The following is a 16,574-nucleotide window of genomic DNA, read 5'->3' on the forward strand; positions in this document are numbered from 1 at the left end:
AGCCATGTGAAATTTTGAATGTTAAGGCATTTACCACTTAGGTCTAGTTCTTGTGAATATGCTGAACTTGCATCTGGTTACATATAGAGACTACATGATTTATTTCCATAAAATCTGCCTTCTTTCAGAAATGGAAGTTTTGTCACTTTAATGCCTTGGCCATGTCATTTTTATAGAATCACTGATGGATTTAAGCTGACTTAATAGTGTGCTGTTTGGTGATTCTCACAGTAGTGAACAACATACTCTAATATCAGTGGTTCTTCTAGGATAAAAGATGGATGGGATCTCTTATTGAAGTTCATATCCTCATATTTTCTAATACAAGGTCCAAAGAGAAATAGGTTCAGGGTTTGAGACAATTTAAAGTCACTGGGTTTATAAAAAGAACGCAAGAACTCTCAAATACCTTCTTTCCTAATATATATTTCTCACAGTTTCTATATTATTCTTAGTGTCAGGCAACTCAGTTTTATTTTAACAAGTGTTCAGAGCTATTCAAAAGTAGTTGAAAACCATCTATATTAAGGAAAGATGGGGTGGACCAAAGCTTTCAAAATTAATTGTAAAGATTTATGACTTAGTAAAACTAGATCTTGTATTTGAGGGTATCTTTTAGCTTGCTGGTAGACAAAACCTTTACTGGCTTAACTATATAGAAACTTTAATATTAACTTTTTATAGTGTTTTCTATAAATCAAGTATATTTAAGAGAAAATTTTATCTAAACTTTCTCTGTAGATAATTGACTCATTTAACAAATTAAACAAATTTAAACAAATTAAAAAAAGAATTATACAAAACAATTTAGATCCATTGGGTCCAAATTTAACCATTGGACGTTTTGTGTTTAAAATGTTTTGTCTCAATTGGTTGATATGTCATATTTGCCTACGTTATATATGTAGAGTATCTTACCATGTTACTCTTAATGAACTTAGTGTGAACATTCTGAGACTAGGCCATAATTATACTATTGTACCAGCCATTCTGGCTCATCGTATTTATTTTACAGAATGGTATTTATCTGTATTTTATAGAAATGGGCGCTATAGATAGAAAAAGCTTCTTCTTCAGGATTAAATTTGTGGCTGAGATTCTGCTTTAGTCCTAGTTTTGGTGCTGATTCCTCACAGACAGCTGGTAATCATCCCCATACAGGGTGAATTTTGGTAATTAAAGAGGCGATTGGAATGAAAGAAGAGGCGGTTCTCTGGTGTGATGGTGAGCACTCTGCACTCTGAATCCAGAATGAAAGATAGAAGATGTACAAATAAGTCATTTCCTTCATCTCTTAGAGTATGAATAAGGTGAACTGCGTCCTACAGGTGTAGACTCGCCTTCAGAAAGATAAAATATCTTTTATTGACCTGTTCTTTTAGTACACTGCTTTCAAAATTTCCTCTAGCCTGACCTTTTTCAAAAATTTTAATTCTGCCTCTTCGCTTCTCATCTCATTGTGAAAGGGAGAGCAGATGGCTGTCATCTTGTCTGTGATCATCTCTCCCTCTTCCCCTCGCTCTCCTAAGTTTAATTAAAGTTGCTGGCCTGGACGTTCTGAAAGTCCTCGGCACCTGAGGGAATTGCTGTGGGCTTGTGCCTATGAGGCGAGGAAGGGCCAGATAGGGTGTTTTTTCGTTTTTGTTTTAGATGAGGAGGATGGAACCTGAAAGACAGTTATTACATCAACATGTTATATGTAACTTCATAACCAGATTAACAAACTTATTCTTTTCTGTTAAAATTTGTTTCTTCAAATGGGTATTGAGAGTGCTGTGAAATTTTACAAATAAATATAATTTTTATTCTATTTAAACTTTGCTAATTATCAAAAAAGATACATTAAACTATTTCTATCAACTAAGATTTATTAAGCAACTTCATGCTTATACAAACCCTTTACCAAAAATTCACGAAGAATAAAAAAAATGAACATCCTTTGATCTAATAGTCCCACTTCTGAGAATTTATCCTAAGCAAGTAATATAGATGAAAGAAAAACTATTTGCATTGTTATTTCTAATAGCAAGAAGTAGGAGGAATAACCTAAATATGAGAGAATTAAGAAAATTCTGGAATGCTTAAAGATATTCTCTAAAAGATTCATATTTTTATATGATAATTATTGACTAAAGTATTATGAAAAAACAAGATTGTTTAAATTTTTAAAAAGCATAAAACAATTATATCTTTACTTTCAACAATATATAAATGTGTGATGCATACAGACAAAGAAACAACCAAAAGAAATTAGTGGTAAGAGGATCAATTGTATGATGATGGATGGTAACTAGACTTACACTGGTGATGTGTATACAAATATCAAATTATAATGATATACACCTGAAATATATATAATATTGTATACCAGTTTTACCACAATTAAAAAAAATAGTGGTGGATTGGTAGGTCCTGTTCATTCAGAACAGTCTTAAAAGCAGTGTGTGTCTGTTAAATGAAATTCACGTTCTCTAGGAAGAAATTCAACTTCTCAAAAGTTCTAATAAGAGTTAGAATGTATATCTTCCTTTTAGTCTTTTTCAAAGATTAATTGGATAGGTAAGGGCTTCGGTCTTAAACAGGGAAATTAGAACTTGTGTGCATATATTTCTCTGATCTGATACACCAGATCTCTTATATCTGTTATTCAGACCTCACAAATACATTTTAATATGGTGATTGTCCTAATCAAAATGGAAATTTTTACAGAAATATTTGAACTTTAAGTATATGACTAAAGAAGAACACCAAATATGGGTATTTAAATTATTAGAAAAATTTTTGGACATTAGACTTGAGTTTGGTCTTTGACTACATCTATAAAGAGAAAGATTATTTTGATATTATTATTCATCATACAAGGTTTTAGAATTGATAATCAAATTTTCCCTGAGAAAATTTTATGATACAGTAACATATTTTTGTAATAGAATTTGATCTGCTTCTCAATGTGCGTTAAGTAAAATAAGTTCAGCATGCTATCCTATGAGGAAGCATGTTTTTATATATAAATATGCTTGTAATTAGAATATTGGCCTAAAACTTACCCCAAAATAACCAGTTGTTAAATGGTATTTATATGGAATCATAAAATCTAATGATCTGTGACAGTATTTTCTGTGATATCCCAAATCTAGATGTTTATGATGGCAGGAGTGGGGCATTCAGCTGTTATTTTACATTTCCAGCCTTCATTTCATTGTCCTTTCACTCTTTTTTTTTTTATAAACGGATTTATTTATTTTTATAATTTTATGTATTTATTTTCCCCCCCAAAGCCCCAGTAGATAGTTGTATGTCATAGCTGCACATCCTTTTAGTTGCTGTATGTTGGACAGCAACAGCAACTCTCAGCGTGGCCCGAGAAGCGGTGCGTCGGTGGGCGCCCGGGATCTGAACCCAGGCCGCCAGCAGCGGAGCGCGCGCACTTAACCGCCAAGCCACAGGGCCGGCCCAGTCCTTTCACTCTTTACTCTGGAATTTCATAATACTGGGCTTATTTCTTTTTTTACTTGCCACCCAATTTTTCAAAACTTGCAACAAGAGTATGAGTTGTTTTTCCATTTTTGTCATTGTTGTAGGTTTCCTCCTGTGATTTCCTTTTTTCTAAAGATTGTTGATATCATAGCCTATTTAACTAAAAAGCTTAATATCAAAGCACTTAGAAAATAATTTCTTTTGGGGCCAGCCCAGTGGCGTAGTGGCTAAGTACGTGCACTCTGCTTTGGCGGCCCGGGGTTCACCTCTTCAGATCCCGGGCGCAGACCTACACACAGCTCATCAAGCCATGCTGTGGCACGTGTCCCATATACAAAGTAGAGGAAGATGGGCACAGATGTTAGCTCAAGGACAATCTCCCTCAAGCAAAAAGAGGAAGATTGGCAACAGGTGTTAGCTCAGGGCCAATCTTCCTAACCAAAAAAATAATAATAATTTCTTTTGTTTTTACATCCTGGTTGTTCATTTTTAATAGACTCAGAAGGAAAATTCTTCAAAGTTTATTTTAGTAATATGCTGTTGTTATCTTGAGTTACGTAAGTGCCTAGTTTGGATCTAACAACATATTTATTAGGACTTTTGGTTTGGACGTAGAATTATGTTTGATTCTGTATTTTATTTTATTTTTTTTAGGTCATTTGATGTTGGCAGAGTGATATTTAATTCTGATTTTCAGTGCTATTTCAGTTACAAATAGCCAGTAGCCCCAGAAGAATAACAGTTCTTTAAAATATGGATTTATTTACTGCTCTATCTTTTTGAAGAGAATGAGCAAGTTCTGTGACCTTCCAAGGAGGGGTAATATCCCCTTCTGGACATTTAACCGGTCTCCATTTTAAAGCTTTATTCTGTCTTCACTGGATTCTATAATCGTTTGTGTGTGGCTGTGGATTCAGGAGCCCCTTTTTTTCTACTCCCTTCCATTAGTGTGATCCTTTTTTTCTTTCTAAAACTAGCAAAAGTGACTAAGCTTAATATAGATCCATGAACGTCATCAGTGGTTTACGCAGCTAAAATGAAAATGCACATCCATTGATGTATGTGCTTTTATGAGGTAGAAGGTAAGAGTGGTTACTAGTGATTTAGAATAAAGGAATTCCTTTCTGTATAGTACAAGCTCCTTTTTAAAAAATTGTTATAGCCTAGAATTCATAAGCTGCATTAGTATGCAAAGATTCTAGGCTTTGCTTAGGTAGCCAGAGCTACCTTAATGACTGAGTTAATGACTTTGAGCTAAGCAGTACTTTGGCAGTTGTACTGCTTACCTATATATAAAATAATAAGATCAGGGCAAAAGAAAAGCTTACCTGAAATGGTAGGCATGATCAGGAATACATCTGGGCTAAAAGAATCTCTTAGTTTTAATAAAATAGGTAATTCATTCCTATATTTTTGCAAAATGATAGCTGCAGTCAAAATCTTAAAATATAGTGGAACGTGTGAAAAGTACAAAAGATGAAACAAAGTATGCATTTTATAAGGATAGTGGCTTGACACTTTTAAAGTATATTTCATTCTGGCATATGCAGAAATCGCCTGTGTTTACATAAATAACATGACTTATTCATGTAAAGTCATTTCAGTTTGGAAATTATTAGCTGAGAAAGCTAAGAAGTGGTCTTGCATACGCTAATTATTTCTTTGAAAGAGAGAGTAAGAGTCCATCTTTCTGCTAAGCTGTTTTAGTGGCAGATGATGCAATAATATGGGCTCTATTAAGTACATATTAGAAACATAAAATATACTTGGCTAAATTTTACAAAGTATCTTTAAATTGGTGGAAAATGGTCTATTTTAAAATCTTGATGTATATATAGAGATTAAGGATTACAGTAGAAATTATATTTTAGATGAGTTTATGACTAGGAATGTTGTGAAAGTTCTGATACTTCGTTTAACATGGAAAGTAGGTTTAAGAACTCTGGCTGCAGTTTGCTTAACTTTTGTTGAGTAAATAAACCTTAAAATGTCATCTGTTATTTAGACTTGTTAATTAGGTAATGTTTTGGCCATAGTGTTCCATTTCATTGATGATAATTAATGTATCACCATTTAAATTGCTGGAAGTTTGCTTTAAAGTATTTCATTCATGTTTCTTGTTTAGTAAATCAGTTCAGTGGTTTAGCTCAAAAGAGGTTCACTAGGATGTTGATATGCATTTGTAATTACCGTAACTGTCTGCTGAGAGGTACCTCTTCCTTCTGAAACTCATAGGTTACAAATTAGAGAGTGGTAACTTTGGCATCAGTCAGATGAAGTAAACTCATTGACTCACTGAATACAAAGCCGAATGCATTGTTCTCCCCACACACACTCCCCCAAGGTAGCTGGCAGTTTTTGCCGTTTGCTATACTTTTTGGCTAATCTCTTAAAAGGAAGGATCCTCCTATTTAGTCGTCTATTAAGTGGTTGTGTGATTTATTGTAAGGTATAATATATTAAATCTGAGTAGTAGAGAGTGCCTGCCATTTCCTGCTTTGTTTTTTACAACTAAGAATAAAGACTTAAAAAAAACCTGATCTAGGATGGAGGATATCCGAGTTCTCATCTCAGTTGTGTCACTGAGAAAGCTGCTTGAATCTCTGAGGACTTAGGTTTCCTTGTCTATGAAATGAGGAATTGATTAGACAAAGCGTCAGTGTACAACTGGCACTGTAAGGGCCAAAGCAGATACAGTTCATGTGGTTTAGTCCAGCATAACCATTTAATTTTTGTGTCTTCAGGTATCATGTGCATTTTCCTATTTGTTACAGTCTCCACAACTTCCTAGCTCGTAACCACAGGTTTCTCACATGTTTGTAACCTAATTGGCTCTGTAGGCATTTGAGTTACAACCCTTGGACTAGATATCACTCCCAGCTTTCAAAAAATCCTCCATGTTTTCTGTGCTATGACAGCAACTCTAACACAACACTTTGTCACCATTCGAACGTGTTGTTATAGACCTGGAAACTGTTCTTCAGTTTTTAGGGGGAAAAAAAGCTATATTTTCATTCTTTTTTTAGTCGGTATTAGGTGGCATAGGGAGTTGACAGATTGTTACTTGGAACAAGAGAATATCAGGAATGTATTCTTCATTCAGCTCAGTAATTGTAATTAGAGCACTGCATTTTTCTACCTTACTTCACAGAAATTTACTGAACAACTGCTATAGAGATAGAAGTTTTATGACTTGAGGCATATTTACACTGTAAAAGCACTGGCATCTTCCCATGCAAGTGCCGTGCTGCCCTCCTGGTGTCTGCCACCTCATTTCTCCTGGGGCCATGCTTATCTCATTCTGGTTAAGGCGGCGTTCTGTTGAAAAGGCCAGCACATTGTCAGGATTAACAGATACCACTTTTTTGTTTTGTTTTTGTTTTTGTTGAGGAAGATTCGCTCTGAGCTAACATCTGTGCCAGTCTTCCTCTACTTTATATGTAGGATGCCGCCACAGCATGGCTGATGAGTGATGTAGGTCTGCGCCCAGGCTCTGAACCCGGAAACCCCCGGCCGCCAAAGTAGAGCATGCCGAACTTTAACCACTACATCATAGGGCCAGCCCCAACAGACACCATTTTAATGTGCTTTTTTTGACATTTTAAATAATCAGCCAAATAAACCGAGCATAGGCACAGCTTGTTTATTTATTTCCATAGTTAGATATTAGCTATTCACTTGTTACAGTAGACCTCATAGGAGTATTTAGTTTCCAGTCCTTGGCTTTATATGCTGCCACATTCACTCATCTAAAGATACTGTTATGAATGCTCTGTAAATATCATTAGGAAATTTAGGAAGGGGACTACATACTTAAGTGATTAAAAAAAGTATAAATAGTGATTTACATGTAAAATAATCAGTTTGAGCTAAGTCAGTGATTTAGCTAGTTTGCTAACGTTTTTTGGGTTGGTGTTTAATATGGAAACAGTATATGATGTGATGTGACCACACGGGCAGTGTTTCTGGTATGATGGTTTGACTGAGTCAGAAACTTTATTTTGACACTCATTTTCAGTAGACAGTAAAGCTCATCCTTTGATATTAGCTTCATTAGAAATATTGTTTTTTATTCAGTAGCAATTATTAAAAATTATATTTTAAAAATATAATTTGCAAAAAGCCAACAATTTTTGTAGCACCATTATATTTATGATAAGTTAGTGAGAGGAATAAGATTCAGAAATTCAGCATAGTGAACTTGGCTAAATATGATTCTTGTATTAAAAACATGGGGGTTGGTCTGGCCAGGTGGTGCAATGGTTAAGTGTGCACGCTCTGCTTTGGTGGCCCGGGGTTTGCAGGTTCAGATCCCAGGTGTGCACTGACGCACCACTTGTCAAGCCATCTTGTGGCAGTGTCCCATATAAAGTAGAGGAAGATGGGCATGGATGTTAGCCCAGGGCCACTCTTTCTCAGCAAAAAAGAGGAGGATGGGCATCAGATGTTAGCTCAGGGTTCATCTTCCTCACAAAAAAACAAAAAAACACAACACTGGAGGGGGCCTAGTGGTTAAGTTCGGTGTGCCCCACTTCAGCGTGCCCCACTTCAGCGTCACAGGTTCAGTTCCTGGGTGCAGACCTACATCACTCGTCTGTGGCCATGCTGTGGCGGCAACCCACATGCAAAATAGAGGAAGACTGGCACATATGTTAGCTCAGGGCCAATCTTCCTCAGCAAAACACACACACACACACACACACACACACACACAAAAACACTGGGGAAAAGGACACCAAGGCTCAGGCAAAACTCACAAATTCAGAATCCCATGCCGGGGAATGATAGATATTCCAAGGTTGAATGTGAATACGCATTATAACAGTCCCAAGTTAAGAAAAAATCCAGTCTCTTGACAAAGCTCTGCTTTTGGAGAGATGGAATAGTCAGTTGTTAACATCTTCTGACTTGCATGTATTTGGCAGCATCTTGGAACATCTCAATTGAAGCAGCTCTAAAGCATTTGTAATATTCACATCATGCCTTTTTGAGCCCAAGGTTTATCTGTGTACCAGAAAGTTATATTTTAGTGTAAAATGCACAGGCTTTAGAAAACTAAGCAGATTTGGGTTCACATTCCCGTTTTGCCACTTAATAGCTGAACGGCTGTTAAGTAACTTAATTTCTTTGCATTTCAGTTCCCTTGCCTGAAATGGAAATAATATACAGCCAGTCCTCATTGTTCCTGGACTCTGTGTTTGCAGATCAGCCTACTCGCTACAGTGTTTTGTAATCCCTAAATCAGTACTCATTGTGGCTTTGTAGACATGTACACAGCAGCAAAAAATTTGAGTCACCCAACGAGCATGTTCCCGGCTGTCCATCTCAATGCTTGTACTGTAAACAAGTGCCCTTCTCTCCATCTGTTAGTGCCCTGTTCACATTTTTGTACATTCACTGTTTAAAATGACCCCTAATTATAGTACTGAAGTTCTGTCTAGTGCTCCTAAGCACAAGAAGGCTGTGATGTGCCTTTCAGAGAAGATGCTTGTGTTAGCTTTACTTAGAACAAATGATTGTATTCTTGGTCATTTAAAGGTAAACAGGCAGAAAGAAAATAGAATGGAACAAATTGGGCTTTGAAGATTTTGTTTTTCTTTCTCTTCTTTAACCCGACAGTATCGGTGTGTGATTTCCACATTGGTTGTCTGCTCTTTTAAAAATATATTCCTTCCAAATTGCTTTGATTAAGCCTTGTGATTATGAGTATTTTATTTTAAATTATGGAAAATTAAGGTTTCTAGCACTGGCCAATGTTTACGCATTCAGATTATAATGATGCATTCTGCTCATAAGATGAGTATTTGGTAACAAAGCATTCATTGTTTTTATAAAGCTAGAGTGGTTCTCCACTAATGAAAATTTATGAGAAGAGAGTTTGTTCTTAGAGGAATTACAGGTATAAGAAGAATAAACTTATACACAGTCAACATAATATACTTAACAGTTTTTTGTAGATGAATTCTATTCACATTCTATTCATTTGTGCCCAGGGAAGTAACAGTGAAACAGCATCTTAATGTTTCATATTTTTTTAATGATGTTCTACTTTTTTTAATGTTTAATAATTCTATTTTATATTTGATCAATATCAGAAATGTAAGGAACTAAAACTGGTTGTATACTGTTTCTCACATCGCACATGTTTTTGAATCCCATTTCACTAACAGATCTGAATCACTAATACTTCCAGAATATTTGATTGCCAGTTTTTTATGTTTATATTGGGCTTACATAGTTTTCAGAATCAACTTTGCATTTAGATACTTTTACTCAGGAAAACAGTTGTTTTTGCTCTTAACATATTTGAAATAAATATGAAGCGTAAAAGAATATTTTTCTTTGTTATGTATCTTTCTAACAGTCAGATCTGCTTCCACATTGGTTATTTCTTCAGAAGGTTAGCCATTTTAGATTGGAAGGAAGAGGAAGCTGATTCTGAAAAACATGAATCTGCCCGTATTTGTCGGGACCTCTTAACCTTGGTTCCTTCATTGACTTAGTAGCACAAATTCACCTCACACCAAGTTCTTTCAGTTTCTGGACCAGAGTAGGGATTTTTCCTTGCTGTCACATGACATGGCTTGGGATCGTCTCAGTGGTACCCTGAGTATCCTTAAAACATGGGTATAATTATAAAATGTACTTAAAAATTGAATTTCATAGTGGATGAATTATTTATTGATAGAGGAAAATAAAGCAATAAAATTTAATTTAAAATTAAGCACCCAGAAGTAACATAAAGCCTTTTAATTTTAGTAAAGTTTAGGATTAGATTATTGCGATCAGGAGTGGCAAGAAATAGAAGGAATACAAAAAAGTAAGACTTCCCTCCTTAGGGCAGAGGCCGTGACTCCTTTTGTGCATAGTAGGTGCTTAATAGATACGATAGGGGAAGAGACTGAAGAGGAAGGCTGTTGTGTTAGGAGCTGGTTGGCTTTGGCTTTGTTACCCATGATCTTAGCAAGTCACTTTATGTTTCTGCACTTGATTTTCCAAATCTATAAAACCGGAAAGTTGGATTAGATCTTCAAGGTCTTTTCTATCTCTTGAATTCTGATTCTAAACATATTCAAAATCCAAGTGTTATTTGGATTACTTTGGAATAAGCAGAATATGCCTAATAAATAGGACTCTCACACTTTTTGTTTCCCAGAAGGTATCATTTGTTTCAATTCTGTCTCCTCTCTCTCTCCCACTTCTGCAGATTAACTCGTGTAGACAGAGATGAAATATTATTGGTATGTCCGTTTAGGGTCTAAAATGTTGTTGCACAAAGATGGGGGTCTCTGCCCGATGCACATAAAAAGCCAATTATTACAGCATCAGCTTTTGAGAAAAGAAAAAGCTTTATTGCGAGATCGATTTGCAAGGAGACAGGAGGCATAAGCTCTCAGATCTGTCTCCCCAGTTCAAGATTTAGGGCAAAATTTAAGAGGTTAGGGAGAACAGGCTGGTACACTGAAATGCTGGTGGGGTAGGTTTTGATTAGAGGACTTTAAGCATTTGTGGTAAGGTTTTAAACATTTATGGTGAGGTGAGGAAAAGGTTTTAACACCAGATCTTCCTAGACAACAGACCCCTCACCTCTGATGAGAGTCCGACTTTCAAGTTCTAGTCATGTCCTGGTCCTTTGGTTCTGTGCAGGGGGAGTCTTTGGTTTTATTGTCATTTCAGGTCACGATTTCCTCCTCTGCGCATGCTCTGGCTATGTGACTGCAAATTTTCTGAAAAACAACTCTTAATCACTCTTGATTGATTGATAAGATTGAACAGTTGATAAGAGATAGGGTCAGTTCAAACTGGTCCTGGCAGGCACATGGTTACAAAAGTTTAAAAATGGTATGTCATAAATTCTGGATCAGTCAAAAGTGAACCATTATATAGAAAATCTTGGGAAGTCTTGATTTTGTTTGTCTTTTCCAGTGATGGTTTTTGCTCTCAAGATAATTTTTATAAGTCAAGAGGCCTTTTCTTACTCACACATAAATGAATCTAATTTTATGTCAGAAATCCTGGGACTGTTCTGGTACTTGTATCAGATTAGCTGTTGGTTCTGGGCCACCTTTCAGTTCAAAGGGGTGAACTTCACAGGCACAGTTTACAGGCCCAGTACTGGATCTTCTCCTGTGTTGGAGTCATTCCACTGTTAAATTAAGTAAGGATCAGCTAGACAGGATTTTATCACTGCTCTTTTCAAAATATTGTTAAAGCAGTATATTTCCAGCATATATGTCTAATTCTCAACCGAAAGTATATGTTTATGCAACCATAAATTCTTTTTGGTTAAGTTTCAAGCCGTTAGATATCAAGTGATAACATACTTTATCAAAACTACTTTAAAACGGTTAAGAATTTGGACTGTAGCTCTGAAGTCTCCTTAGTGCTATGTAATAGTTTTTTAATTAGTAGAAATAGATAGAAATCTTTAACATTTACATCTTTAGTGAATTTTCTAAAAACTTTTTTCCTTCCTATTAACGACTCTAGACAGCCAGTGAGAAGACCTGAGTTACTGCCCCATCTTTGGCAGTAACCTCAGCTATTAAGCTCCGGTTCCCTGGGAGAGTGTATTAAATGCTGGAGAATGCATACGTGAATAATGCGTGGTTCCCACCCCCATGGAGTTTCCTCAGTGGTCAAACTGAGGATGAGCACAATAATCTTAAAGACAAATAGCGAATTGTGTAAAGGGTTTGTTATAATGAAGAGAATTTATTATAGTATCCAGTTTCCAGAACACTTCTTGCATTTTATCCACAGGAACCCTGTGAAATAGGTGGTACTGTTATTTTCCTTTTTTTCCCCGTAGGCAAGGCAGCTGAGACTCAAAGAGTTTAAATAATTATCCCAAAGCAAGTAATTGGGATAGTTAAGTCATTTGACTCCAAATCCCAAATTTAGTTTAGTTGTATATCATCAAAACAAGGGCGCGATTTATATGTACAGATGAATATATACGTGCCGTGAATTCACTGCCTTGCTGGTGACAGGCAGTATCCCAAGGCCTCTGGATTAAGCGGCCTGCGTCCTCCCATCTGTGAGTGGTCTTGGGCCTTCCTGAGGCCACGTCATTTCTAGAGCTTCGCCGGTAAGTTGGTGCTGGCTGTCAGCCAGTGGCCCTGCTTAGGGCTTCCCCACCCCGGAGCCAGTGCGTGGAGTGACACCAGGCTGGGCTGTCTGTGGTGCTCTTGCTTTTTAACCCGGAACTGTGAACACGCTTACCCAAGCTAGCAGAAGAATGTTCTGTTTGCTGCGAAGCCCAACCAAGTCATCCCTAGACTGGTGCCTTCAGTGTACCTGTCAAATCCCTGCAAGTCCCAGGCTCCACTTACTGTTTATTTTAACAAGCACTGTAGAGCCCTGTAGTGTGGCCGCTGAGCCAGGTGCCAAGGACTAAAGCACTTTCCTTAATGTCAGATCACTTCCAGTCTGACAGGAGGTTACCGTGTGACCGCCAAAATGAGCGGTACAGACGGTAAGCGCTCAAGCTCTGATCACTGTGGGCTGAACTAAACAAGGGGCTGTGTATTCACCTTAATTTTGGTAATTGCTATAAATAAAAATTTAGATTTTTATTCTTGTATGTGAAATAGTGTATTGACTTAGGTTTTTCAGAAAGGAAACTAAAATTAATTTGTGTATGGTACTACTCCCCCACTCAGTCCTCTGAAGGAAAGATTTCTTGTATTTTCTTTATATGGAAAACCAGTTTTATTACATTTTGTTTTGGTGTAAGTAAGGTTTCTTTTTCTATTTCATATCAATACTTAAAACAACCATGAAGAAGAAAAACCACTTAGGTAAATTGCTTAATTTCAGTGAGAAAGAAATAATGCTCACTTGATGTTTATTTTGCTTTTATCCTTGTTTTTTGCCAGGGGTGAAAGCATGTCTACAAAGAAAAGAATGTGAACAGGAAGAAAAGTATGAAATTCCTGAAGGACCACGGAGAAGCAGGCTCAACCGAGAACAGCTGGTATTTTTCTTTTGATGTTCCTTTCCTTGTTCTTAGTATAACTTAATATTGTCACCATCAGGAGAAGCTTCTCCTGCCCTTCCAACAAGTACAGGTGACTGATTAAAATTTTAATTGTGCTTATTTCAAGCACTTGATTCTGAGAGATGAACACGATGAGCAGTAAAATCCAGAAGGTAATAATTTCATACTGTTAATGGATTTTTGGCATCTTGAGCATTCCCATAAACCTTTCAGAAGCTGAGGTAAGTCTGAGATACAGGAAGTAGCTTGAAAGAAGACTTACAGCTGCTGCTCGGATTCAGTTACCATATGTCTTTATGGCCACATATTGTGGTTTTAATGGATCATATTCCATTATCCTGTTGATATATAAGTATATCAGAAATGACAAAGAAAAATTTTCATAGAAGGAAATTGTGAAGCTTTTTTTTAAATAAAGCACACAGAAGTGCATTTCATAGCTAATTGGATACCTAGCCCTGGCTTCGTAATGCATTGTGTCTCAAAGAATATATCTCTAGAACCCTAGAAGCCACTGCCACGTGGCTGCCCTGGAGACCTTAGGTTGATAATATAAAGGGACCTGAATATGGATGGGCAGAACTGGGTAAGATCTATGGAAAAGTCATTACTCTTATGATTTCATTAAGTCTAGCTTCATATCCCTGAAGCAGATGTCAGATACACTAGGAAATCTTAGGGCTTTAAGTGCCACCAAATGTAAATAAACATTCTGATAAAAGAAGCTTGATGAGCAGTTTTTGTTTGCTTTATGTATATATAGATGCATAAAGCACACCTAAAATCTGAGGAGAGTGAAAAGGACTGGAGACAGTGACTGAGTTTTAGGAAAAACATTATAAATGGGAAACTTTAATTTGCATAAGTATTTTTCTTGACCCAAATAGTTCACTTGAAATATGGCTTGTCCCAGCACCTCATTAAGTAGCTTCTTAACTGCTCGTGACTATTATTTTTATTTCCCTCATTCATATGCAGTGTTTTTAAATATTTTGGTCTGCTCTTAACAAGCTTTTTCTTGTTGTTTCAGTTGCCAAAGCTCTTTGATGGATGCTACTTCTATTTTGGGGGAACCTTCAAACACCATCCGAAGGACAACCTTATTAAGCTTGTCACTGCAGCCGGGGGCCAGATCCTCAGCAGGAAGCCCAAGCCAGACAGTGACGTGACTCAGACCATCAATACCGTGGCGTACCACGCCAAGCCCGACTCTGACCAGCGCTTCTGCACACAGTACATCATCTACGAGGACTTGTCTAATCATCGCCCAGAGAGGGTTCGGCAGGGCAAAGTGTGGATGGCGCCTTCCAGCTGGTTCATAGATTGTGTGATGTCATTTGAGTTGCTCCCTCTCGACAGCTGAATACTGCACCAGATGAGCATTTCAAGTTGAACTTATACGGTGTGAGAACCCAGCCATTGCACTGTTCTCATCATTCATATTTTTACAGATAGGTAGACTCATTCATATATTTTTTTTTCTCGAATGAAAAAGAAATTTTATGCCAGATTGGGAAATCATTCTGTGTTTACCCTTTAGATGCTGGGATTGGTTTGAAGAATTTTTCATTTTAAAACTGGCATATGTTTTGATTCATCATGTCTTTCTATTCAAATGATCAGCTATCAAAGATTAGTGAGAGAGTATCAGAACTGTTGGTTAAATATACAAGTGGTATCGTTACTGCCTCAGCCTTTTAATGTTCTTTGATGAAAAAAATCCACACCTGCCACCAGCAAAAATGCTTCCCATTCTTTGGTAAACGAAGAATATTTTCAAATAATTTGTTCTGGCTTCATTGTAATGAAAATAGTGTACCTGGTCTAAATGTGCCACCATAGATGTCAGATTCTCCTCCTGTGTACGATTGTTGTCATCTTACATTGTGTTTAGTTTCTTATAATTTGCTTCAATGTCTGTTCCTACGTTTTTATTCCTTATTTGTATCTTGTCTATTCATCAAGAAATCATGATTTAAACCTTAACATTATCATTCTTTGGTGGTGAAACTCAACATTGGGCTCATGGTACATATTTTTATTATATACACTTGCTTATTGTTAACTATCAATTTATAACTGTGTTTATCTACAATATATGTATATATACTTAAAGCATTTTCGCTAACACATTTTAGTGTCTATTCTGTGGAAGGTCTCACCAGACTAGCAAATTGTCAATCAAATCTTAATAAATTAAATTAGGAAGCAGTCTTTTTCTGATAGACCTTGCTACATGTTGCTAAAAGAATTTTTTTGAAGTTCTTAATTTCTTCCTTTGTAAAGTTTTTTTAATTTTTAGATTGCTTTGGAGGCAAAAGTTGGGGATTACTAAAACAGGTTTTGTCCAGATGATACAAAAGGCCCTAACAATAAATCTAAAGGTAGGAGTGGGAAGGGCTTGCTCATAATACCAAGACAGTCAGGGCTGAAGAGTAGTGGATGGGACACCACTCGAGAAGGGGGAGGCTGGGGAGATTACTCTGGTCTGAGTGTTCTCGCCTGTGAATCGACAAGCTAGATTATAGATTAGATCATTTTAAGACATTTTTTTAGAAGCAGAATTCTTTAGTAAGTCTTCCTAGAAATTGACTGTACTTATAAAATTAAAAACATGGGAAGGGAGATATTGTGAGACCTGCTGGTTTGGTCCCTCCTGGGCTAAAAACAGTTTGATGACCACTGCATTAGAATACTGAGAGTGTGAAGTTAATGAACATTATTATAAGATCCATTTATTTGGAAAATTGAGATCTGCTGATTATTTCAAAATAAATTTTACTTTAATTCCTTCTTTGACATGTTACTTTTTCATATTGAGAAGTATATTATGTGAACACGATAGTATACCGCTGACCCGACCTTCAAGGGTGCATCAGCTCTGACACACTCTCTCCAACCAGTACTGTTTGTGTCCCACGTGTCATTCTAATGGAGAGTGGTGAACACCACAGCCCCAAACAAATCTAAGGGGTTAGATAATGTCTGGATCAAATAATTTAAGACTCCCGGGGTTGTGGGTTGTCATTTTTATTTATAACTGACTTCCAGTCACTTTCTGTTGCCTCATTGGTCACATTCCTAGACGGGTTTG

At 36.6% G+C, this 16,574-nt stretch overlaps 1 protein-coding gene across 2 annotated transcripts in view; it reads left to right on the forward strand.

Moving 5' to 3' along the window:
* Positions 1–16,274, forward strand: part of BARD1 (BRCA1 associated RING domain 1) — an 81,309-nt gene extending 65,035 nt beyond the window's left edge. For both annotated transcript variants that reach the window (XM_004427516.3, XM_087424853.1), the window contains 2 exons: positions 13,359–13,456; positions 14,511–16,274. In XM_004427516.3, the coding sequence (XP_004427573.3) occupies positions 13,359–13,456; positions 14,511–14,843 (431 nt within the window). In that variant the 3' untranslated portion in view covers positions 14,844–16,274. The remainder of the gene's footprint in view (positions 1–13,358; positions 13,457–14,510) is intronic.
* Positions 16,275–16,574: the final 300 nt, after the last annotated feature.

Source organism: Ceratotherium simum, chromosome 37, assembly GCF_057802395.1.
Source record: "Ceratotherium simum simum isolate JZ-2026a chromosome 37, ASM5780239v1, whole genome shotgun sequence".
In the NCBI taxonomy this organism is placed as follows: domain Eukaryota; kingdom Metazoa; phylum Chordata; class Mammalia; order Perissodactyla; family Rhinocerotidae; genus Ceratotherium; species Ceratotherium simum.